The following is a 25,572-nucleotide window of genomic DNA, read 5'->3' as shown; positions in this document are numbered from 1 at the left end:
GCCTTCCTCGGGCCCGGGGGAGAGCTGGGGCATTTGGGTCTGCTGCTCCACCGCGCTCCGTGCCGCCGCTGCTGTGACGGCGGGCGGGGGGAGCCTGCCCTGCAGTGCAATCGGGTGGCACAGGGGCACCGATGTGCAGTTAAATGCGCTGTCGGGTGCTCGTCTCCTTGTGTGCCCCGAAAGTAGGTGGTGATGCTGCAAGCCCGTGTCTGGCTGTGTGTTTTAGCTGCAGACGGCTCTGACTGAGGATGGAGATAGGGCTGGCAGGATGAGAGGGGAGATCTGAAAAATGCCACCCTGATTGGACAGCCCCGCTTGTGTGTTCTGCGTGACGCTTTGCAACAAGCTTGGCTTTATGTGGCACAGGGACTCCCTTGCAGCTAGCAGAGAGCCAGTCATGGGGGTGGAAATCCCTCGGGGCACAGAAACGGGGAGATCTTGCAGAGTCAGATCTGCTCTCTTTCTCCCTCCTTCAGATAGTTCAGATCCCTTCTGTGGCTCATCTTTCTCCCCATCCTACTCCGTCTATATTCAGCCCCCTACAGAGATTCAGTGAAGATATGAGGTAACCAATGCAGTGATGCTCATTTATGGAACACGCTCCCCTTCAACACTAGGGACAACTTTGTGTCCGAGATCAGCAGTTCTGAGCGGCTCAAGTTCTGAATGCTGCATGAGAGGATGGAAAAGAATTAAGATGGAATATCTTGCTTTTGAATCTGTTCCAGAAATGCAGTAGGATTCCTTGAGCAGCAGCTGCCTAGGAGAGATCTTCAGAAATAAAACAGCATGGGTTTGGGATGCTATGAGATGTAAGGAGTATGTGGACTGGGGTTTCCAGCAGACCTCTGGCTCACTTCTCTCATTTTGAGCTAAAATACCTCTCCCTCTTAGACTGTGACTCAAGTTTAAATAGATGTCCAGGATGAAGGCAAATAGGTTTGCTTTACCTGTTTTAGCACAGCAAGGTTAAAGAGAAGGATGATAATGTCTTTTTTTTTTAAAATGATGTCAGTAATTTTAATTTTGTTGGCTATCCAGGAAGACTGTTAATTGGTCTTTTCTCTGAACTTCTGCATTTTTTGCTTTGCCTGTGGGAGACCCAGCTTGTAATATTGTCATTATCAAGCCAAGTTTTTGATGGGATATAAGAGGCTTGATTTGGATCTAAGGTGAAGAATGCATTATAAAAAGCTGCTAAAGTTTGCATTATGCCCAGAAGCTTTCTTAAAACCTTCATTGAAGATATACAGTATATATTTTTTTTCTCTATGTTCTTCTTATACAATGTGATCACTTTTACAGGGGATAAAGCTGGCAAAGATGAGGAAAATTGGCTGTGCTCTCCTGGTACTCCAAGCTCTTCTGGCGCCTTTGGATCTTGTTCATGGAGCAGAGAAAAATTATCCCATCCTGAACATTGCAGTGATTCTGGGAAGGACCAAGTATATAACAGAGAGAGATATCAGAGCTCTCTGGACCAGGGAAATGTCAGCAGACCTGACTGTTGATATCAATGTAGTGACCCTTCTTGTGAACCAGACTGATCCTAAGAGCATCATAACACATGTTTGTGACTTGATGTCAGGCACCAAGATCCATGGAGTGGTTTTTGGAGATGACACTGATCAGGAGGCAGTAGCTCAGATTTTGGATTTTATTTCATCTCAGACTTCTATTCCAATTCTTGGAATTCATGGCGGGGCCTCCATGATAATGGCAGATAAGGTAGGAAAATGTATTCAGAGCTGTTGCTGTTCTAATGTACTTAATTGTGTTGGTCTCTATCATGAATAATCACTACAAGCAGTTCAAGACAGATGCTCTTAATTGTCTCTCTGTACTTAAAAAAATATGCATAATGGTGTCTTTAATGGCTCATCAAATATTCAGAAATATTTTGGGGTTCATGCCTAACATGTTCTAAAACTAAAATCTCACTAATGAGATTTTACTATCCAGCACATTGAATGATGGTGAGTTAAAAAAATTTAATAGCTAATATGATAAATGGAAAAACAAGCTCATAATAGTAGGTTCATAAATGATTTTGAGGATAAGATGTAAAATTATAAGCAGATGTTATGTGGTGCTTATAAGAAATAGCAAGCAATAGACTTGAATGTATTTGAGGACAGCAGTAATAATAGGTCAATAATAAGCCAGACTTTAGTGATCTACTAGTATCTGAATTAAGTAGTTTTGCATACTTGGACCAACTGCATTCCATAGATTTATTGAATTATATTTTTGCTAACTGGATACTTCTACTTTCCTACTATAGTTCATGAAAATCCAGTAAGGGGCTGTCTGAAATATGGAGATAATGACAAATGGTTTTGTTGGAAAACATACCTTTATGTAATCTGTTGTGAGACTGGAAGAGCAAAAGTGACTCACGTCTCAAGTTCCTTAACATTGTAACAATTTTTAAGAACTCCTTGCTGGCACTGCAGCATTGATGTTGTGAGCTGACTGCTGCTGTTTCTGAAACAGGCACTGAGTGCAGGGCTGAGCTCTGGTGGGGACTCTGCCTTGCCGGAAAGTCACAGGAGCTCCCACTGTGGTGTAAGAGAGGAGAGCTCAAAGAGGGAGTGCAGATGTGAAAAATCACTGGTTTGCCAGCACATGAGGATTTTTAATGTTAATTGTAAGTTACTTCCTGGTATTTCCATACTGTAGGGTTTCTTATTCATTGACTATTATTATTTCTTATGAGCGACTTCTGAATAGTAAAGGATTCTCTGAACACATCTGAAAAGGAAGTGGTCCAGATATATTATTTTGTGAAGTAAGGGGGGAAAAGAACCAGGAAAGTGACAATGATTAGTTATGACTGAGGAATCAGCTTTGAACTTTTGAAACTTTTTACCTCTGGAAAAGACTTTTTTCCTGTTGAGATAATAGGTCTGTTTCTCTTGGTATCTTGAATGATCTTTCTTTACAACTTATCATACAAGGGCAGGACAATAAGTGTTGAATTATGGCAGGGATCCTATAAAAATGGCTCTGAAATCTTGATGGATACAGAAAGATCATTACAGTCAGTGCTGCTGTCTTCAATGCAATTGCAGTGACCAAGTTACAGAGGCAGTTATTTCATGTGCTTTTAAATTACAGTGCAGATTTACTTGTTTTTTAAAGATGGGTTTATATGTATTCAGTGCTTCTCTTTGATACATATTTCATGTAACTGTCTCTGCTAGTGTAAGAACACTTGAAGATCCCAGCTAGGGCTAAGTGATGAAGCACTGGAAGAAATCCTTACAGAATCATCTTCACTCATGGTAGCAGATGCAGGCTGTTACTGATACAGATCTATTTTTACTTTTATATAAGAGCCTCTAGAAAATGAAACAGGTTTTTTTTTTTTGTCTCAGTAATTTACTCCTATTTTCATTGTATGCTAATATTATCATTATTATATCACTGTCTTTGATTTTAGGGGTTATTAGGGTTTTATTAGCAAACTTTTCTGTTGAAATTTAGCTTCTAAGGTTTCCATTTGGGAAATCAAAATCGTCTTTTGTGTGTTAAAACAATCTAACAGCAGTCTTCAGTAGCTTGAATTGGCTGAAGGAATTGTTTGTTCATGTAACTAGTATTGTCTTAACTTTTAACCTGACCTTTGCAATGTGCAATGTCTTGCAATGGGGTTTGGAACATCACAGTAATGAGACTTGCATGTGTCACTCAATTAACCAGTTCATTTAGGAATTAATTCCTGGGAGATGAAGTTGAAATTCACAGAGCTGTCATAAAAGCAGGGGAGATGAAGTCTGAGGGAGAAGGATTGCAAATATGAAATCTTTCAAGTCACTGTCAGGATTTTAGCTGGCACACATAGGTGTTGGCTGAATTGTGAAGATTATTAAGTAAGTCTCCTGTTTTGTCTCATGCGTTGAGATGCCTGGCTATGTAAAAGATGTCTGCTCCCACTCCTGCTTGTGGATGTAGTGCTCTGGCACTCTAATAAGGCCATTTCATTTATGTCCTTATTGTGTGAGTTCTGTGCCAGGTGGTTATGTGGTGCTGAACTGAACTAAACTCAGGGCACAGGAATGAGAATTCATCTATAATAATGCTCTATGCTGCTGAAGACTTCACTGAATGACTCAGAGGAGATAAGCTACCATATTCTTGATGGCTAATAAATACCATGCCAATGTGAATCTTGACTAAAGAGCCCTATCTGTAAAAAGAAAAGTTGTTCTATATTTCCAAAGATGAGATAGGCCCACATTTGGAGTTTGCAGTGATTAATGCAGGACATAAAGCTTTTGAAGCACCGAGTCCCTGTCTGAACATCTGGGGTGAGTGGTGTGTTGTCTAGACTGCCTCCTTCGCTGGCCCAGCTCAGCTTCAGTTTGCTCAGAGTTTGTCTGCACCATCTGAGGAGAGATGTTGCATGATTCAGACAATGAAAATAGACAGGCATGTGAAGCCAATCAAACTGGAATGTTTTCTGAACCTCTGTGATCTATTTTCACCTGACATCAGCTGTCAAAATCCTACCAACAAACCAATGGGACACTTTGGGGTGTATGGCACTTACCTGATCCTAACTGTGCTACAGAGATACCCTTTGGACAGTGCCACATGCTCTGCTCCAGTTGATTTTTATCACCTGCTCTTGGCAGGAACTCTCCTGCCAGTGAACTGCTCCTTGGCTTTGGTCCCCAATTCTGCCACACACTTCTAACGTATTCAGATGTGGCATAGTCTACTGAAACAAGATGAGAACTCTCTGGGGCATCTGTGCCAGCCTGCTGTGCATCAGCATCCCTTGGAGCATGCTGAAAACAGACTGACTGTTTATTCATCTTGTATCTCTTGACATTTGAGACATCTCAACACAAACATTACTTAGGAACTGTTTTCTGACTTGAGCATTTGATTTCAAACATAGTTACCTTTGTTTCACCACATGCTATGATTATAATGATAGTAATTGTGATACTTTTTTTAAAAAACAGAACATCATGGTTAGTTCTGTGTGAAGGCTTCTTCACATGTGGGGAAAAATGCCCCTACGTATTGTAAGTACATCCAGGAATATTTAGTGTCTCTGAACCAGACTACTTTTGCCTATTGCAAACGTAAATCTTCCCAGAAGTCTTTCTGAAAGACATAATTTGAGGCATTTTATTGTTGTGGAAGCACTCAGTTATAACACATAGTCAAGAAATGTTAAAGGTGAGGGTAATTTTCCAGTGGGCTATCACAAAGTGATACTTCTTGAAACAGATCTGGGAGTGTTATGCAAAGTAACTAACTGCTTTTCTAAAAGGTAAGTATTATTGCATAATGATTCTATGAGAGCTGGGGAGGTTAGACAGGATTGCTGGAGGTTGTCTAACCCAGCCCTAGCTCTGTGATGAGCGAATATCAAAATCTGATCTTTCAGTCAAGTTTTGAATATCTCCCTGGAAGTAGATACCACAGCCTCTCTGGGCAACCTGTTTCAGTAATTAACCTCTCTCACCATGCAATATTTTCATTTTATCTCATTAGAATTTCCCTTGATACCACAGGCTCTTGTTCTTTTGCTGTGAATCTGAGTCCAACTCTGTCTCAGTGCAGTTGTAGGCTGCAATTATACCTGTCCTTACCTGTCGCTTTCCTGGGGAAAGAGTTCCTTCAGCCCTTACTTGCACTTGCAGTCCTTTGGACTCGCTTGGATATATTGATGTCTTGTATGGGGAGACCCCAAACAGGACAGGGGACTGCAGATAGGGCCTCGTGAGTCCTGAGAGAGGAACAGTCCCTCCCTGGAGCAGCTGCTGTGCTGCTGCTGCCGCAGCCTCGTTAGGCTGTGCCACCGAAAGGGAGCACTGCTGACTCATGTTCAGCCCATCCCATGGGTCCCCCATGCCCTGTAGCTCTGCCTGGATAGTTCATAAATAAGGCATGTAATTTCTAATAAGCACTGAATAAAACTGTACTTTGAAATCTTTCCTTCTTTTGGTGGTGATTTTTTAGGTACTTTACTGAAATACTTGCAGATGTGTTTGCATTACTTGTCATTTTCACCTCATTATAAGTATAGCTGGAATTGCTTTGTTTTAGCTCATCTGAGATGGAAAAAACTGTGCTGGACTTGTGCAAACCAGAGCTCTAAGCAACTGTGATCAGAGCCCACCCAGACTCCTGGCTCTGGAGCATTTATGCTCTTATCTGTACATAACTTGTTCATGATCTTAAAGTTCCTCCACACATCCTCCAGCTTCTTTGCCAAATGTCTCCGTGCTGCAGTGATTCTCTAAAGGACCAAAAAAGTTCAGAAGTCACACTTTACTTTGGTACTATGTGTAAGTGTGCTTCAACTATTAATGACTTCAAAATTGTTTGATGGAGATGGTGGGGAGGGTGTTGTATTTGTTTTTTATTGTAGAATCTTTTCTGGAGGTCATACTATCTAGAACGTGCTCATTAATTCATATGTCTGCCATATGTCTATGTAGATTTCTGTCCTGCCTGTTTAGTTGGCTTGTAAAAGCAGTTCTGTATTTCATTAGAGAAAATTGCAAATTTAAGTTTTTCTATAATAACATCTTTTTATCCCTGTCCTTACTGATGGCTGATGCCAACATGTGTATGGCTCTACACGTCTGAGCATGATATTCACTTTGGCTTTGTTACTGCAAAAGACTGAAAGATTAAACTGTAGGTTAATAAATACTTCCGTGCAAAAATACCAGTATTCATATAACTGGTGTTTCAGGTCTAGACACAGTAGCTTGCACTACTACATAGTCTGTTGCACATACTATTTCCAGCTTCTGACTCATTTAAAGAAGCAATTGAATTTGATTTTCTTCTCTTCTAGCTGTATGAAGGCCCCTATGGGAAGAATAACCTTCAGATATTCTAATTTTTATTTTGAGCTGCAATAAAAATGTAGCATTGACCTCCTTGCAAATCTGTGTTTATTTGTCCATATCCTTGAAAGCCAATCTATATGTACTTTTTAAGAAAGTCTTGCTTGTCCATAAGATTTTTAGAACTAGAATGTAATCTGTGGTAGTATCTTTTACACACACATGCTGTGATCAGTGGTATTAAATGGTTAAAAATGTGCATGAGATTTGTCTTACTGAGGTGAATGAAGTGAGTGGATATAGTATCCTGTGTTTTTCCTCCTCAGGAGGCAGTGCTGTGTGAGGGTAAGGTGGTTTGGATAGTGCCTGCTGGTTTAGGCATTGCTATTCCTGTACTGGCGTGGCTGGGAGAAAGTAGAGCTCCAGCAGCTGCTGTATTTGCTGCTTTCAGCTGGGTCTTGGAACTCAGAGGAGCATTTTATTAATGATGTGAGCTTTGCTTTCTTGCTCTCTTTCTCCCAATCTTTTTTTCTAAAGGCCTTTTCTAGCTATTTCTGAGGTGATGATATTATTCCTCATTCTCTTGTCCACATAAGTTTATCCCCCTTAATTAGGTGAAGGAAAACATGGATGGATTTCTGGAATACTGCAAGAGTAGATTTGAACTGTCATTCTTATGGAGCTCAAGGGAGGGATATTTAGTTTAATTTTCCAAAGTAAAAGGAAGGTAGTTTTGAAAAGATTAGGAATTTCTGTAACTAATGAGCAGGTTGTAGGACATGGAAGTCTTCTAGAGTTTACTTAATTTTTCATTCAGTTTAGGTGTGGGTAAGTTCCTGTTATTTTAGTTTGCTTGAATTTACAGCTGCAGCTGAGCTGAGGGTGCAGGGTTGGTTTCTATGCACCACTCATTTAGGAGAGAGGAGTGCTTGGCTTCACTTTAGTCCTTTGCAGTAAGCTCTATACATTTTCATCTCAAAGGTACTGTTTTCTTTCTCTACAGACTGTTCTTACAGTTATTGAAAATAGATATCCTTAAGTGTCTTTGTTTTGAGCAACAACATCTTAAACCTGCTAGCAAGTCCCTATTGTAGATCCTATGCAGTCTCTCCAAACTATTGCCTGCCTATGGGTAGTAACACAGCAGACTCCTGGGCTGTGAAAGTAGGACACAAGACCTTCAGCATAATTTTCTGCATGCAGACGTTCCTGGTGGCATCTTTGGAATTTGTTTTCCCAAGAACATTCTCAAATACAAAATTAAAAAATACTCCTTTTAAACTATAAAATAATTATAGGCTGTTACAAAATACATGGGAAGTTTCTGGCAATCAGAATATATCCAGAGAATGTACCTGAAAGTATAAAATTATGCAGTGTACAGAACAGAAGGGCTTTGATATAATGTCAAACACATATTTTGTGTTTCATCTATCAATTATTTTTGAGGATGCTTAGATTATTTGAATAGACAGTTCATTAGTGTGTTTAGTCACTTATTTGAACTAGCCATTTAATTTGAAGAATTTATCTATAAGTTTTTTTTGATCTTTCTTGGAAGGCTCTGGGGTAGATCTGCCTACATGGTGATGGTACAAAGGGCTTTGTATAGATGCACAGAAAAACTTTGCTGGCTGTAGCTTTTATTTTTTACAAATCTGTGGTCATCTGGTTTGTGTGTACTCTTTCTCTTCCACTCTTCCCTGGAGCTATGAAGTTGTGTGGATTTTACTGAGGGAGCCCAGCCTGGATTGTCTCCACACCATCTGTCACCATATTGTTTGTTTAAATCCTTGAGATATTTTCTTCTGTACTTCACTGAAATAAATACATAAAGCTGCAGCAGCATCATTGGCTATTTATATTAGTTTTAGACTTAATGTCCTTAAGAGAAAACCCCTGTGCTTGCAATTGAGGTGCAGAAGCTGGAGGCACATTTTGTAAAACTGGATGTGGTTTAGTTCTCTGAGTGCAGAGCTCCAGTTCCTCAGTGTGTTCACCCTGCAGCCCGGGGCCCCTCTGCCTTCTCAAGGGGGACAGCCAGCTGGGGCTCTCATGGCCCTGGAGAGACAATGCTGCTCATGGGTTATGCTCTGGTCTCCCCTCTCTTTCGAGGAAAACGTTTTGTGCTCTTCAGTAAATGTGGGATGTATCTTCCTCTGTCCTGACACTTGATATTCTGGGTCAGGGGAAAGTTGAAACTTGCAGGCTCTGTGAAACCAGAATTAAGGCAATAAGATTGGTTAGAAGGGGGAATGTTTTGGAGAGAAATTGAAGGGTGCAGAAGAAATGTAGTATAAAAGCTGAAAAAGCAACAGGAAAATGAGTTTTGCTGATATGCAAATGTGATATTCCAAGTTGCAGGTGGAGGTTGCTTGGTGCCCAGCAGCTATAAGTCCCCTGTACTTTCCATGCACATGAAGCTTAAGTGATCAAAAAGCCTCAGTGTTTGGAAAGAGAAGGAGGTTCTAGGTGTACAAGTTGTCTCTTATTTTGGGAAGAGCAAAATTCCTCTGGAGAAAGGTCTGTCCTTTCTGGGACTCAGCCACGAGGGATCCTGGGCTGAGTGGTACACAGGGTTTCCTGATCAACCTTTGTGAATGATTTAAACATCTTGAAGAAGGAACAGTTTCTAGTCCAAACTTGTGACTAAGATTTTATTTGAATACAAATTCTTTCACCTTCACTTGCGGATGAAAGAAATCATTCATAAACATATACATGTAGATGGTTTGTGTAATCTATTTCTATTCCCTTCCCCTCTTCAACAGCTACAGAGACTGAACTAAAATTAGGAAATCTAGCAAAACATCTGAGGTCAAACTGGTCATAAACTTCTAGAGCATGGCAAAAACTCTATTTGATTGTGCATTGGTCAATCTTGCTTAGCAAGATTAACGTGTTTGGACAGGGGCAAGTTCAAAGCAGACTTATACTTCCTTCTGGATGTAACACACAGAAACACATCAAAGGGCTCTGGATGAGATTTGACTAAAAACACTGTAGTATTCTGCATACAGCTCCAAAACAATCTCTATTTCTTTTTTATGTCATCTTTTGTTTCATATTTGGGCATGATCAGACCTGAGAATTTGAGGTCTGGATTTTTTTTTGGTATATATGCAGATTCTTCTCCCTGCTTTCTCCTGGATTCCCTTGCTGAAGGTGGAGAAGGAAAGGTGAGATAAAAACAGGTGGTAATCTTCATGCTTTTAATATTTTTCAAGTACACTAACATATCTGCTCCTCAGGATGGAGCTTACAGGTACTGGTGCTTTGGTGTGCTGTGTTGGCTGACAGTAGTGTCATTTCCCAGTAGGATCACATACACCCATTTTGGAGTAGCTTGGATAAGGTAGATTTTTTTCAGATCGAGACTATATATCTTTATGTGTCCCTTGATTTGGGTTTTGGCTAAGCTCTCTTGGAGAGGTGCTTCCAGATGACTCCTTGGTTGGTGTTTTGGGCTTCCTGTCTCCATCACAGGTTTGGGAAAGTAATTACCTTCTAGGCTTTTAAGGAAGATAGGCTGAATTGTTTCGTTATCACAAGTTCCTTGCTGCAGCAGACTGAGAACACCAACATTGGTCTTGCTCCATGGCCTCTGCTCAGTGTTTGTGGCTATTTATAACCTGCCTTTTGTGCATCTTGCAGCAAGATACTTCTATAAATGTGTTTCATTAAAAGGATTTTTGGGTGGAAAGCTCCTTACCTTCTCCTTTTTTTTTTTTCCTTTTCTTGACAGTGGTAGTTTGTTTTTAGCATCCGAACTTTTGGTTCAAGATTTCTGTAACTATTGCTACGAAGTTTTGTCTATTTGTGCTGAGCAGTTTCCCTCTCCATGTGACTAAATTAGCAATAGGACTGCTTTGTTTTCACTGCATTGATTTTGTGTCTAGTGGAAACACACTGTGTATGTAGAACCACTATGAAAGAAGAAAGGGCAGGGATTTTATAGCCACCTTTCAGCTCAACAAAATGTGCAACACAACTGGGTATGGCAGAAAATAGAATTAAGGTAATCTGTTCTAAGTAACAAGTTGCTTTCAGGAGTAACAGAAACATATAATTACCAGAAAAATTGCATGTTATTTTTTGTATGTGAGGCTAATTAAGAGTTCTGAGTAAATTGTGTGGCACAGGCATCAGAGCTATGTGAAGTACCTAACTGGGACAAGATAAGGCTTGTGAATTCATCCTAAGAAAACAGATGCAAGAATTATGAGAAGTGTCTGTATTCTAGTCAAGTATCATTTAGGATGGTCTGGTTTATTTTCAGCAGTCACTTTATAGGAAACAAGCTAGCTCTGTCCTTTATTTTGTTTTGATCTGTTTGCCATCCTCTCCTCTCTCCTTTTTCTGCATTTTAGCTACTGTTACCTGCAAAAAGGCTGACATTTCCTTTTCTGGAATCTGGGTTCCAGAGAAAGATGTTGTGGATGGCTCAGCCACTTAGCATGTGAAGCTTTATCCCCTAACTATGTAACAGCAAACTGGTACTGAAGTTGTAAAAAGAAGTACTTGCTTTCTTCACTTGCTCTTAGACTGGATTTTCCTTACCCAGTCCATTGTCTGTCAACCTCCTTCACCCAAAAAAATAATTGTAATTGGAGCAAGTAAAAATTCCCTGGGGTCCCAAGAACAAAGCAAAAACTATGAATGTAAGCCAAATCTATTCCTATTTAATAGGCATATTTAATAGAGGAAAGGAATATGAACTGAACCACGTGAGCTAGGGCAATGCTGGTGGGGAGCTGAGGTGGTGATAAACCAGAAATAAAAATTACTGATGGAGGTGACCTGTTGTGAAGAAAACAGTATGAGAAAACCAGAATTACTCAAAATTCTGAACAGTTTCCATCTCTGTCTCTTCAGGCTTCCTGCCCTTGGGATTTTGTGCAATCCTTTTCAGTCCTAAGTCATTCCTTCTGCATTCATTGACTACTTTACATACTTGCAGAGGGAGGTGCTTGCTTTTCCTGTTGCAATGTGGGGAGTCTGGGCTGTAGTTAACCATCTGGAAATTGATACATTGGAGTGTCTACTTGTATCCATTCTAATGCAATTTAAAATTTCCCTACTGCTCGTTTTTTCCTTTAGTATAGCCTCTGAGACAGGGTCAGTCTATTATAAGCTTTCCTGAAATAAAATCCTCCCCTCATTTTGCTGTGCACTGGCTGGCTACTGATGCTGTTCTGCGTAAGCATTCATTTCTATAAAAAATTGAAAGAGTTTTCAATAATTCTCTGATTTGTAGTAATAGAAGTACTTTTTTCTGTCTATGTATGTTCACTCTGTTCAGGTGCTTTGTGGAAGTGCCTACTACCTTGTAGTTTTTAGGAACTGGAGTCTTAAAATATATTCATAATTTCCTTTTATAATTTAATTCCATTCTGAATTTCATATCTCCTATTAGGGCCTTTAGAATACTTGTGGACAGGACAGACTGACAGGAAAAAAATACAAAAGCAAACTTCTTCCCACAGTGTAAGGTGGTTGCTGGTTCTGCTGTGTCCCCTGTATGTGAATGTGTTTAGCTGTTACTTTAAAAGTCCTGTTCTGAGACTCAGGTTCACTGGCACTTACCAGCTGAATTGTTCTTATGTGCACTGAACAAAGTTATGGATCCTGAGTGACATAAATCCTGATGTTGTCTAAGTGAGTGGCTGTATCATGAGGTTGAAAATGAGCAGTGTCTGCAGACAACAGAGCACGGGGAAGAGCCAGGCAAGGATAGCCTTGGCTCTTTGTGGGGTGAGCTTATTTGTGGAGGGGAAAATACAAGTTACATGATCCCCTCCATACTTTGGGTTTGGTAAAGACAAAAAATTATCTTCATTGCCATTTCCAGATATACTTATCCTGTCATTTTTACCAGTCTCAACAACTGCAAAAATAATGTCACACCTTTTCTAACCTTTCTCAGCCTTCAGGCTTGCAATCTCTCACATTCCTGTTGTTCTTTGCTATCCGTCACTACTTCATAGTGTAACTGAAATATTCCAATGATCACTGAAAAAATGACACTAAATAGATGACTTAGGACAGGTGCAAATAATAAAAGAAAAATCACATTATAATATCCTGAACAGTTGCTCAGTACCTTCTCACTATATACAGATATTTTCAGATTCCCAGTTTCTCATAAAAACACATTGCATGATCTCTGAATAAAAATTCAAATGAATATGTGGGAAGTTTATGTGGACCCAGCTGTCACCTGCAGTATGTGTGTCTTTACTGATTGTTGAAAGTCTTACCAATCCTTAGTGTGCTTGTTTAAATTGTTTTATGTTATTCTTTCTGGTTCCTTCCTGGTACGGGATGACTCCTGGCTTAAGAGAAGCTGGTTTTTGATTTACTTTTTTCACAGTATGAGGCAGAGATCTTAAAATAGTGAGATATTTTAGGCAATAATAAAATGTAACAGCCCACCTCAGCAGTCCTTATTCCAGTGTAGGTCCTATTGATTTGTTAAGCTGCAGTGGAGCCCTCAGTGGACACTGCCTGAAAGCAGTGGGAAACTTAAGCTAAAGTAAGAATGAACTTTGCTCATTTCCCACACACTACTGCATTTTTTAACTGTATAAAGTAGGTTATAGGCATTCAAAACCTTAGTTTTAAATAAGTTATGCAGAAAAAAGCTCTCTAGGTCAGCAAAGGCACTTCTAAAAGGTGAGTAGCATACTTCCACTAGGAAAAGATAGCATGCAGGTCATAGACAAGTCTACATGGAAAGCAAAAATCCTGCTTGTGAGATCCTGACTTTGGTGTGATTGATTTCATTGGGAAGTCAAGGACGAAGAGCAAGTGCAAAGTAAGCAAATGCTTTAAATAGTTAGTTCTTTAATGCTTATTTAATTGCTTTTCCTGAAGATTTGAATGCTGCCATGTAAAGAGATAATGGAGAGGGTTTTTCCTTTCAAAGGAGGGGGCTTAGTATGTTCTTTATGTAACAGCCATAAAGATGCAGACATATTCTCTTAATATCTGAGATGGAAAGGCCAAGCACACAATAGACTTAAAGCATTTTCTGCTTAGAAGAGCAATCTCTAGTTAAAGGAATGATTTGGTTTGTTAAGGGCTGTGCTTGGCGTGTTCTCTCATGACATGCTGGATTGCTAGTGAAATACCCTGTTGACAAGCTCATTGGTTTTGAGTTAAACCTGATAACTTAAACTTCATTTTGATAGTTAGATTTCTGTCTTACTGGGTCATTTTGAGGTTTCATTTGCATATTCCACCCAGTTAAAAGTTCTGGTATTTAAACAGCTTTTCTAGTTCAGCTCAGATGGTGGAATATTTTCCTTCTTAACAAGCATTCTAGTTTGTATTAAAAAAAAAATTCTCCTTCCCTTAGTTGCTTTTCAAATCAAGTATGTAGAGTAAGCTTGGCTCCCTATTGAGCTGGTTTAATCATTTGTTTTTTCCATCTGCAGAGAGCCAATTCCCAAAGTAACTTCAAAGAGCCTTGCCTGAGTAAAAGCTTCCAGCTTTGGAGCACAAAGATTACAGAAATATGCTTATGCAACTGCTTGAAACCTCTGGCTATCTTGACATGGAGAATACAACTGAATATTTCCCTCTATTATTCTGTTACTATAGACCTTAAATATTTGTAACTGAGAGTTTTGCTGCCACTTTGCTTTTGCCTCCCATGGTGACTGCACAGTGTGATGTGTTACACAAGTGCACAGACATGGCATTTGTAGGCTCAAGGGGATCACTGGTGTTCTGGGTCTTGAAGTGATCTCCTATGTAACTCCAACAAGAAAACAAAAATTCAGCCTTGATGTGAATTGTCTGTAGACAAGTGTGAAGACTTGCAGCAGTAAATGCAGACTATTTGTTATATTATAGATTTCTGCAGGCTTTAATCAAATGATGAAGAGGCTTCAAGTGAAATGGCTCCTGGGAGAGTGGTAACCTCCCTTCTTCATTTTTAAAATTTGCTATGTTGACATATGTAATCTCTGTTTGCTGAAAATAAAGTCAATCCCCTGCCCAGTACAGATAGATAGCTATGGGATGCATGTTTTATGTCTAATGTGTATGTAGTGTTTTTGAGTGCAGTAACAAATTTAAAGTAGTTAAAATTGCGTGTTTGTGAGGACCTGCTTCATATTAAGGTCAATATAAAAAATTTACTTTATTTCAGTGTCTTCCTCACTAGTGACTGTACGTTATTCATGACATTCCAGTCCAGTGGTTGTCATCATAATTTTGGAGAAAAGCTGATTTTTTTTTTTTCATTTTTTCCTTTTTATTTTTGACAAAACTGTCTGAAAATCAGTGTGTCTGGGATTTGTCCCAAATTAATTTCCTATGGAGGGAAGAGTTACGAGTTTGGTCTCAGTACAACGACTCTTTTGGATTATAATATCTGTCAATAGAATTGCACGACTTTGGTTTTAACTGAAGCTATTTAAAATCTTAATTTTTGGCTTAATCGAATCCTTACCACAAGTAAATCTAATTCTGGCATACTATTTCAATTGCACAGACTTTCATTTCTGACTAAGGATTGGAAGGATTAACCCAGATTTTAGCAGCTCTCTCCATGACTGGGTGGATAGGATTAAAATCTCTGCTGCTCACTGTGGCTGTTTATTCTAGTTTTTGCTTAGTTATGTCTGTTGACCAGGATGGGAAATTTTTTGAGGTTAAGACTACAGCTAAAAGAAGTATGGTGAATTCACTGGATTGCATTGTGTTTTGATTAAAAGTACAGCCCAAACATGCTTTGCCTGTTTGCAGGACCATGATTTATAGTTTAGTATATTCTAGATTAATTTTTTAGTTTGAAGTATTAATAAATTTATCATCTTTTAGGCTGTAGAAAGATATGTTTTAGAAAAAATAATTGGGTAAAACAGGAATGGCATTAACAAAATTGTAATATCTTCTAAGGACTGGCTGAATGCACCAAAAGTTTTTGGGCCAGAAGCTGGGAGGATGTTCCTGTATTTCATTTCTATCAGTGCAGCTATTAGAAATAGACACAATTTCACTATGCAGGAAATAGAGAAATTTCTGGAATACTGTCTGCAATTAGGCTCCCACCTTCTAAAAAGCCCTGACCCAGTCATGAACTCAGAAATTAGTTACTTCAGTGACCAGGGAATGAAAGTCTTACCTCCAGGGGATGAGGCGAGTTGTTTTTGTTTAATCTAGTAAAAATGAGCCTGGGAGGAGGATATGGTGGCTCGGTGCAGGATGAAGAAAAACTGATTAAACAACATAAAATGAGTCAGAGGACTGAAACTTAGGTGGGAAATTGAAAGTGGTGAATGGTATTTAGACGGAAAATGAAGAAGCTCAGGAATGGCAAGAAGCTGGCTGGTGTTGTGATGGAAACTTTTCAATGAAGAAGGATGAGCATGTTCTTTTCAGCATGTTCTTTCTATTTCTACTTTCTTCTTTACATTTACAAAATGCTTGAGATTGAGAAAACCATGCAACACTATAATATTGCCTCCAAATCTAGGCAGGCTTATATAAATGTTAGATTGGGTAAAGGTGAAGTGGGAGGAGTAGGATCCTGGTGTGCTCCTTATCAGTCAAGGACTGTGCTCATCAGACTTGGAAAGACAGACTGGCCTTGGGATTCCTGATGGAATATGGTGAACTATGTTCTAAAAATTTTTGAAGCCTCATCTCCTAGAAGAGAATATACATTTAATTTCTGGGGGAATGTTATCTTCACCTTCTTATGTGAAGCAGGAGAACTTGACTTTTCTCTGGGTATTTCTGCCTTTTTGTATTTTGTTCTTTTGTGCCTCAGGCAGCAACAGAATTCTCAAGAGAGATGTGATGAAGATGTACTCTCCACTTGGAAAAACGGTGCTGTTTGCTGCTTGTCATCCTGGTCTATTAGGGAAAAAGAGAACCGGTTAATAGCCCTGGAGCTACATGGTTGGAAGGTTACAGTATCCATTACAGAACGCTTGTGAGTTCTGTGCTCTAGTCCCAGCGTAAGCTGCACGTGATGATGTCTGCATGTCAGACATGCTGGGCTGTGCTTTATGTGACCTAAATTTGTGGGCAGTCTGGGTTGCAGTTGCAGCTGGACACCCAGAATATTACGGGTTTTTAATGTCTGTGTTGGACATTTGTTGCAATTCTGTGGTGGTATTTCTGCCTGTAAATAATCATGTGTTCTAGACCAACCAACTGTTTTTGACATGGAAAAATATCTTGATGAATATTCTGACTCTCATTTAAAACTTTGTTTCATGGGCTAAAATATTTTTTTAGTTTTTTCTTTTGCTCTGGAGAAAGGGTTCCTAGTGGTTGCCGTGACATGCAGGGGAGTGTGCCATGGGCTAATATATATGCAGTGAATATAACGAGGTGATGATCATGTGATTATTGTAAGGAATCTGGTCAAGGGAGTAGAAATTGCTATATAAGCACAATGATATTTTCTTTTCACTACTGTCCTTAGGAAAGGATGATTGCAGGTGTCTGCTCACAGAGCTTGCAGAGTCTTCAGCTATGAAGGGTTCTTCAGAGACAACACACTTTATCTGGCCTTGTTGAGCAATTGGAAATGTCACTGTCACTGAGAATTTGGTTTTATTATTGAATAGCTCTTAAAAAAGGCTACAGAAGGCAATGCTTTTCAGAATCTATAATTTTTGTGCAGATTCAAGCTATGGAAGAATGTAGTCTTAGTACCTGAGAGCAGCTCTCAGGTTGTGATATACAGCAGAACATTAGGAAAGGAAGACTGTAAAAGTTTAGTTATGCTGCATTATTTTCTTGCCATTTCCTGTGGCTGTGTTTAAAGAACTGAAATGATGTCCTTGCAAGAATGGAATATTCTTCCTAAAACACTTTAATGAAGTAGGCAAAATCTTTTTTCTAATGATTTGCTATGGCTGGAGAGGAAGGTTAAAATGATGTATTAATGAATGCAGCAGATGGTCTACAACAAATGGTTAGAACTGTTTGTATTTTTTTCCTCCAAAAAAGGTCGAACAGCAAATTGGATAAAATTCTGTTTCAAAGTGACCAAGCCTGTTTCTTCCCTGAAGCAATTCACACTTTTTCCAGACTTCATTAATACTGGAATTCTAATCTCTTTAGCTCTTACAGCTGTTTCATTTTCAGGGCCCTTCAGAGGCCAATTATTTTGTTAAAAAATGCTTATTAATGAAAATATGTTACCATGTAGCAAGAAAAGGCCAATGCAGGTGAAAAAAAAAAAAAAGTGCCTCAGAAAGCTTAAGGCTCTCCTAGCAGTGCTTTTGGGACAGAAAAAGAAAAAAATCAGAATAGCATCCTTTGTTTTAGTATTTTGAGTGGGTTTTTGGTGTTTTTTGTTTTGTTTTGTTTTTTTTTTTTTGAGTGTGTGGTTTGTTGGTTTTTTTTTTGCAATGGTACTGAAGTAAAAAGGATACATCTGTTTCCTTGTACTTATATCATTAAACCAGGAGATATGAAGTGCTGGAAAAAGTTAGTGTAGTCTTGTGAGTCCTTGCCAGGCACCAGTTTCTTTTTGAGGCACATGCCTTAACCTCTGAGCTAGCAAAGGCATTATCACTCAGTGTTTCTGTTTTCACTGGTTTACCGACAAGGCCATGTGCAGTCATGAAGCAAAATTGTGTTGCTACCACAGCCAAAATTCCTGGAACTGCTTCCATGTCCACCAACAAAGCCACGTTTGGATTTTTTCTCCTCTTGTTTCTTTTATCAACTGAGGTTTCAGTTTTTGATTTTGAGAGGACCACCATCTCTGACCACTCTCAGCTTTATGTTCTTCAATTCAGTTGTGTCCTGATTCCTCTGATCCCTCCCCCATGCTGCCACTGTCTCTGTTCTAGACCTACTTTGCTGGGAGAGCTTTGGAAAAGTATTCTGAGTTTAAGTTGTCTCTTCCATGTCTTTGCTCTTTTGCTGCATCTGATCTAGTCTGACTGGCACACAGAAGCCCTCAGGGCCTCAGATGAGTTGCCTATGGTTTGCCTCTGCTTTAAAAGTGAGAGTTGGCCTCCTGCCTCAGTTTCATTGGAAATGCCTTGGAATGGCAGCTCTGCTTTGTCTGCTACTTTGGACAGAAAACTTGTAGAATTTGCCCCGTGTTTTTTCCAAAGTGAAGATCAGCATGCTGCAAAGAGAGCAAAACATTAAGAAACATCTAGCAAATCAGCAAATGAGCAGTATGATCTCTTGTGTTCAATGGTGCTTTTGAAAAAGACCTCCATGCATTCATAATTGCTAATTTTAGTCCAATTTAAACATGATCGCAAAATCAGACCCTGATTTTCAAACTTGGCTGTTCTCAGAATAAGCCTGTTAAGTTTATCAGTAACTGTCTGAATGGATATGCAGGCAAATTTGTAGTCCTTAAAGGACTGAAGTACAATACCAAGGTAGGTATCAGTGTGTAAATAGCTCTTGCTCACATATGAACAATTGCTACGTGAGTTGCTTTCTTTGGTGTCATCTTCTATTGAAGTATTTATCTCCTGCTCTTCTCTTTAAGAGTAGATTAATGAGCCTGTAAGTGATGAATTTACTCAAAAAGTGTTGCTGGTGATATCGAGGCATTTCTGTGACGGGGAATTTGAAAGGCTGCAGGTGTGACTTGTAGAGAAGGGTTATGTGGGGCAGGTTCCTTTGCTCCTCCAGGTACCAGGAGGTCTTAAGTTCAGGCTGGGACTTTGTCCAGGGGATGGTAAATCTTCTTTCCCAAACTTCTTCTGTGGTTTGGGAACTACAGCAGTTTTTACTTTATTGTTACTTCAGATGTGGAGAGTTGAACTGTGCTTCAGTGTTACCTTATTCCATGTACCCTCTGCTCAGACACAGTTTTTGTGTATACTGGTAATATTTTAGGGTTGAAACAGCAGACATCAGCATATTCCCACTCTGGCACTTAATAAATTTTCCCATTTTCTCCTAGTCCAGTAGCTAGTCTGTTATTGACCCTACCAGCTATTTGAAAATCTGTATATTCCTCTGGCATTTTGCCATGTTGGTTAAAATCCCACTGATCTCATTCTTTTTGGAAACTGCCTTGATGAAGTTTTAAGTGATGAACTGTGAACTGTCTTCCACTGCAAGAAGTCTGTCAGGTGAATAAGTTGGAAGCCCCAAATGAGAACAAATGCCCTAATAGGATACCGGGCTTGGATATTAATTTGGTTACCAAGTGTTCCCAGTAGATTTGTAATCCAGTGGCTGTTCAAGTAACCTGAATTTTCAGGTCTGAATCATCAGTATGGCAACAAGTACCTATGAAATAATGGGTAGGTAATTGAATACTCTCTTTCTCTAACTTTGATTGGCCTTTCATTGTGGACAGCATGCGTTTGATTACTGGACAAGACAAAACAATAAACCAGCCTAGTGTTTATTTCTTCTTAGTTTATCCTGTACGCACTTGCTCGTGTATTGAGAAGAAATCTAGAAAACTTATTTTCTCTGCAGGGACACGCTTTACTAGGGTAGATCAGTTGAGCTGAGATACATGCTGAAATGTATTGAAGTGATACCAGTATTGGTGTAAGCTGTTTGGGAAGCGTTTGCATGCTCCTCTGGGAAAGAGCTCTGGATGTTGCATTAATCCCCTGCAAGCTAAATTGTAACCATACATGTCATTCAGAAAACCAGAAAGTACCTGGGAATCGTGAATGATGCTTTTCTTTTCAAAGTATTTATTCCTTTTATATTTGTAAGTGTATTTATCTCTGTGCCACTGGCCTATGAAAGACTAGAAATAAATCCCATTCCTGATCTCCAGTTATTATCCTTGCATAATACCAGTTTACTGAATTGTTTAGAGGAAGTTATGATGTCTTGTGTCACACAAAGTAACATTAACCAGAAAACTTTGCATGTTGGTACAAAAGACTCCAACACAGTGCAACAAAAATCACATCAGTGGATCTCTTTCTGTTCTTTAGTTTGAGAAGGGTGAGCAGAGAACAGGACAATCACTGGGTAAAACCCAGTATGAGGAAAGATCACTGTGCTCTGGAGTCTGAAACAAAGCAAACAGCCTTGAAAGGAGGCTTAACAAACTGAAGTTGGCTGATGCAGCAGTGGATGTGTGTGAAATTAAAAAGCAAACAGAGTTGTTTGTGTGCTGGCCATGCCTTTCAAGGAGAGAAAATTTGTGTTCCATCTGGGAATAATAACTGTGTCTGTAGAAGAAAGACAAAACAGAGAATTTGTGCTATGTGCCTGCATGCAAAGTAAGTCCTGCAAGTAGTGTGGTATTGAATGAGTTGGTTTTAGCCCAGAAATATGTATCTTGTTGCCTCTTTTTATTGGATGTGTTATATTTTCCCTTTAAACTTGCTATTTGTTATTAATGATAAATAACATTAGTTTCTTATAATATCAAAGTTAAAATGGCAGCATTGGTGAGACTATGGGAAAAACTTTGATTATGGGGGAAAAATAGATATGTGAGGTATTGTTGTAGAGGGGGCAAAAGCACTGACATTTATCATATGCATAAATGCATTTTCTGATTACCACACGAATGGTGTTTATAATTGCTAAAAGAAATGTGTTTCATATAGTTCATGCTATGAAATCCTTTATTTAATGTAGCTGCATGTTGTATGCAAATGCACTGCAATCTAAGCAGCACTTCCCACTTCAAGGATATATTCTTCTGGTTCGTGCTAAAAGGAGAAAACAGTGTCTACATAAAAGAGCAATCAACAACTACTTAGCAAAGAAGTTTTTAAACAGGGAACTCAACTGATATCACTCCTGTTTGTGTGCCCGTGGCAGGAAATCTAGGTCTTTACAGAAGATTGTTCTTGTCTGGTATACCCTTGAAGTGGTAGTGGCAGCTAACTGTCCCTCTCTTGGAATATAAAATAATTTCTTTCTTAAAAGAAAGCAGAACAGTGCTTTGTTTAAAGACAACTGATAGCTTGCCTCTTCCAAATTGTGAATAATGTCAGGATCCCCATCTTGGCATGCACTACTGAGCTATTTTCAGGAAAGTGCAAATAAAAGCTATAATTCCTCCTGGCACATCAGGGGTGTAATGGAGGTGTCTGGCAGCATTTCAGTAAAACAATTAGGTTTAGTGAAAAGGATTCCCTCTAGGCATGACTGTCAGTCAAAGTATAAATAGAGGGTGAGAACCTACTACCCAGCCTTGGTACCTCCTGGACAGCAAGTTTCAAGCCTTTGCCAGCCAGCACAGGTGACATGTAATGCTTGTCCCAAGGTTTTTGGATTTACAGCTTGCACACTGACAGGCAAGGTGCTTGCAAATTAGATGTGTTACAGTCTCTGAGATGAGGCAGAACTTCATATATTTCAGTGTCTGCAGTTTGTAACAGGGCATGTATCAAGGGAAGGCAGCTGAGATATGGCTAAATTTGGGAAGAATTCTAGAATGGAATTATGTATTAAAAATAAGTTCTAGAAAGATATCTGAAACTCCATTTGGCTCTGGTTGCACAGGAGCACGTTGACATGATGATTCATTTGCTTTGTATAAGTGGAATTAGCAGATGCACTTGACAATTGTCACTTGCACCTCCACAGCTCACTATAGGGAATGAAACCAATGACATGGAAACAGGTACTTTTCCTTGAACAGACATGACCTGGGACATTACAGCACCTGGCCAGTGGAAATTTTGTTTCAAAGGTTTCATAATAAAGTGTTCTTCTGCAAGCAGAGTGAAGTTTGCTTTCTCCAACTTTTATTTCTGGCAATTCAAGTTGGTGACATGTCAAAAGCACTCGTTACAGTGACATTAATGGTGACAGTTCCTTCAGAGTGATTGCCTTATTTTATCAGAGAGCACAGGCAGGGCTGGTCTACGTGGAGCTTGCCTTGAGGGCACAAGCTGCAGCTTTATACTGCAGATGGGTATCTGGAACTTTCGTTGCTTAATTATTTAAAACATGTAATAAAAAAGGTGAGGATTATTGTATTCCTAATTGAACTTGTAAAACATAATATGAGAGTCCATCCTTCTCTTATTTTGTATGTGGGAGTTGGCTTTTTAGATAGGATGTATGGAATAGGGCTTGAAGATGTTGGATTATTATTTTCTTCTTTTTGTGTTTTAGTGACTTTCCTTAAAATACTTTCGCATTTCTTGTTGCAGCATTAGAAATGTTTTCATTTTCCCTGCAAAGTGGAGAGCCTCAGGGCTCTGTACTGCACCGGAGTCCTCTGCCAAGGCACATCAAAGTGGGGAAAATTCCAGTATTATTTCCTTGTGGTTAGAGTCCACCTTTATCTTGGACTCCAGTGCTCTGTTTTGCTGTCAGTTCTGGTAGTGCCCTACCTCCCAGTTACACCATAAGGCTGTGCTTGAACAGGTTATTTGGGCAAGGAGTCTCCTCCAATTGACTCCCCAAACCATTTTGCCCTCCTGGTCTCTTCTCCCAGGAGTGCCAGTGACAGCTCTGCTGCTGGAGATCTCCTGCAGCAAAATCTCCAAAATTCAAGCTGTTCTTCATGACTATGTAAACAATTGGTTAAAGCTGCAAGGTCCCAAATCCAGAATAGAACATGCTGTTTCATTCCAGGCAGTTACCCATGGATTGTAGAATATTTAGCTGATGGCGTGAAAACAGATTTTGTGAAAAAGCTCCTGCATCCTTTAGCTCTCTGCTGGAGATTACTGGGTGAGATTGCTTTAAGCATGTTGTATTCAAGTGTTTTACGTAACGGGGCATAGAGGGAAGGCACGCAAGCATCAGGAAAGTAAAACTTTTGGTTGTAGCTTTTCCTGGTTCCTATTTATTAAGAATTTCAAATTTTCTTTCTTTTTTTTTATTTCAGGAGCCCATTTTGGAGCAATGTGTCTGTGGTATATGGGACAATTTCCATATGCAGTTACCCTGAAGATTAGCCAGACTTAGTGAGACTGTTCTGTGGCAGGTGTAGGCTTTAATTTTTAATGTGAATTAAGAATTTAGGTAAAAATAGTTTTAGTTTTTCTTTCCACTAGACTACCCTACAAATTTTTCTAGCTGTATTGTGTGCTATCCAGCCCACTTTCTCCACTATTATCTGTTTCCAAACTTTGGTTAAATGCTGGTATAAAGCAGTGTGAAGTGAAGGCTGATTGAACAGAAGGCAGTTTTTATAAAGTGTGTGAGTTCCTTTTCTGACATTCAAGGTTTTCGACAGTGTATCAGGATACTTAAAAAATTGAAATAGGAATTGAAGGTGTGGAAGAAGAGCATTAAGGCTAACTAAAAACTATGGATCAATTTTAGGTTTATTTTTAAAGAGGGGTTTTAAAATGGAAAATGGATGTTACTTTACACTTAATGTCATAACTTCATGCCTTACCTCATATAAACTATTTTTGTATGAAGAAATCCCATTTATTTTATGTTTTTAATAACTTTGGTGTTCTTTGTGCTATAATTAATGTTTGTGCATAACTGTGCTGCTGAAGAGATAAAAAGTGAAACTGGAGGCTACAGCAGTCATTTGGGAGATGACTTAAGCTGTGGGATAAACATAGTAGTTGGATATATTTGCTAGAATGATCTGTACTGGTTGGAAGTTACACTTTAGAAATGAGACCTGCACTTCCTAATGATCCCTCTGAGATGACTTTGATTATCTGATCTTCTGAATATTTAGGAAGATGTGTAATATCAATTTACGTCTGCTTGAAGTATTTGAGGATGACTGATGGTAGGTGTGATGCTAACCATAAAACTTCTTACAAAAATTGAGATCTGGGACTTGGCTTCAATATTTTGCAGAAGATGAATTTTTTGTACAAAAGAGTTCCCTTTGCAGGGGAATGTTTTGCATCCTTTTCTGTGCTGAAGGTGAACAAAATGAATCCCCTGGTTTGTTACACTGAGGACCCAGTTTAGAGCTAATTCTTTTGCTGACTGCTCAAGGCATGTGAATGTGCTAGAGGAGTGCTCCTGCTTCTAAAGATGATGACTTAGTAGCCATCATTTCTCTGCTGTAGCATCATTTGCTGCCTGTGTGAGGCTTCCAGCTGCAGGCTTCAGGGACTGTCAGAACTGCTTGTCTCATGGAAAAACTAAAGTACTCTCCAGCAGGAACATCTGAATCAGTCTGTCTCTATGAAGTTGTTCCTACTACAGCTGTAGCTGCTCTGGACACTTCAAAGCCATGGGATGTAGGTTCTGTGCAGCTGATCCAGTATGTGGGTCTCATCCATGAGCTTAAATAAGACCAGAATGGAAGTCTTCAGGTGTGGGACATGTACTGGGTACTGGGCACGGGCACCAGCTTTCTGTGTTGAGTGACTGGTCCCACCACTGGAGTCCCAATGGTAGCAGCCCTGGGGTGTGTGTTGGGGCAGGAACTCAGTCTCTGTCACGGTGCAGTTACAAGAGAAACTCTTGTTGATCTGTTCATAACAACTCTTGAGGGTCTCCTGGTTGTTTCTAAAACTGTGTGATTCATAACTTCATCAGATCCATATCCCCAGGAATTCTCTTGTGTGGGAGTGTGCAGAATAACCTTGGGAGGAATTGCAAAGGTTTTTCATTTTGGTCTGTTTAGAGGAATGCAATAAGAATAAAAAGGACTTATAATTGTGATGACAATTATGACTGCTGGTTTTCTTCACAGTTTAGCACCAGTAAAGTGCATCTCTTATATAGGGCAAGCTATGAGTTGTGAAATGACAATGCAGCTTTGGTTGTTCTAGGTCAGCATTGATGTGCATTGGATTTCAGGATCTATGAATGTCAGTCTGCCACATCATTTATATTTGGGTTTATTTTTAGTTTTTCTAGTTGAGTAAACTTT

At 39.4% G+C, this 25,572-nt stretch overlaps 1 protein-coding gene across 3 annotated transcripts in view; it reads left to right on the top strand.

The window, feature by feature from the left end:
* Positions 1-422: 422 nt before the first annotated feature.
* GRIN2A (glutamate ionotropic receptor NMDA type subunit 2A) overlaps positions 423-25,572 on the top strand; it is a 165,976-nt gene continuing 140,826 nt past the window's right edge. For all 3 annotated transcript variants that reach the window (XM_017733934.1, XM_017733933.1, XM_017733932.1), the window contains exons 1-2: positions 423-565; positions 1,306-1,728. In XM_017733934.1, coding sequence (XP_017589423.1) covers positions 1,324-1,728 — 405 coding nt within the window. In that variant the 5' untranslated portion in view covers positions 423-565; positions 1,306-1,323. The remainder of the gene's footprint in view (positions 566-1,305; positions 1,729-25,572) is intronic.

This window comes from Corvus brachyrhynchos, unplaced genomic scaffold (genome assembly GCF_000691975.1).
Source record: "Corvus brachyrhynchos isolate BGI_N302 unplaced genomic scaffold, ASM69197v1 scaffold5, whole genome shotgun sequence".
In the NCBI taxonomy this organism is placed as follows: Eukaryota; Metazoa; Chordata; class Aves; order Passeriformes; family Corvidae; genus Corvus; species Corvus brachyrhynchos.
This window is presented reverse-complemented; position numbering and strand designations above follow the sequence as displayed.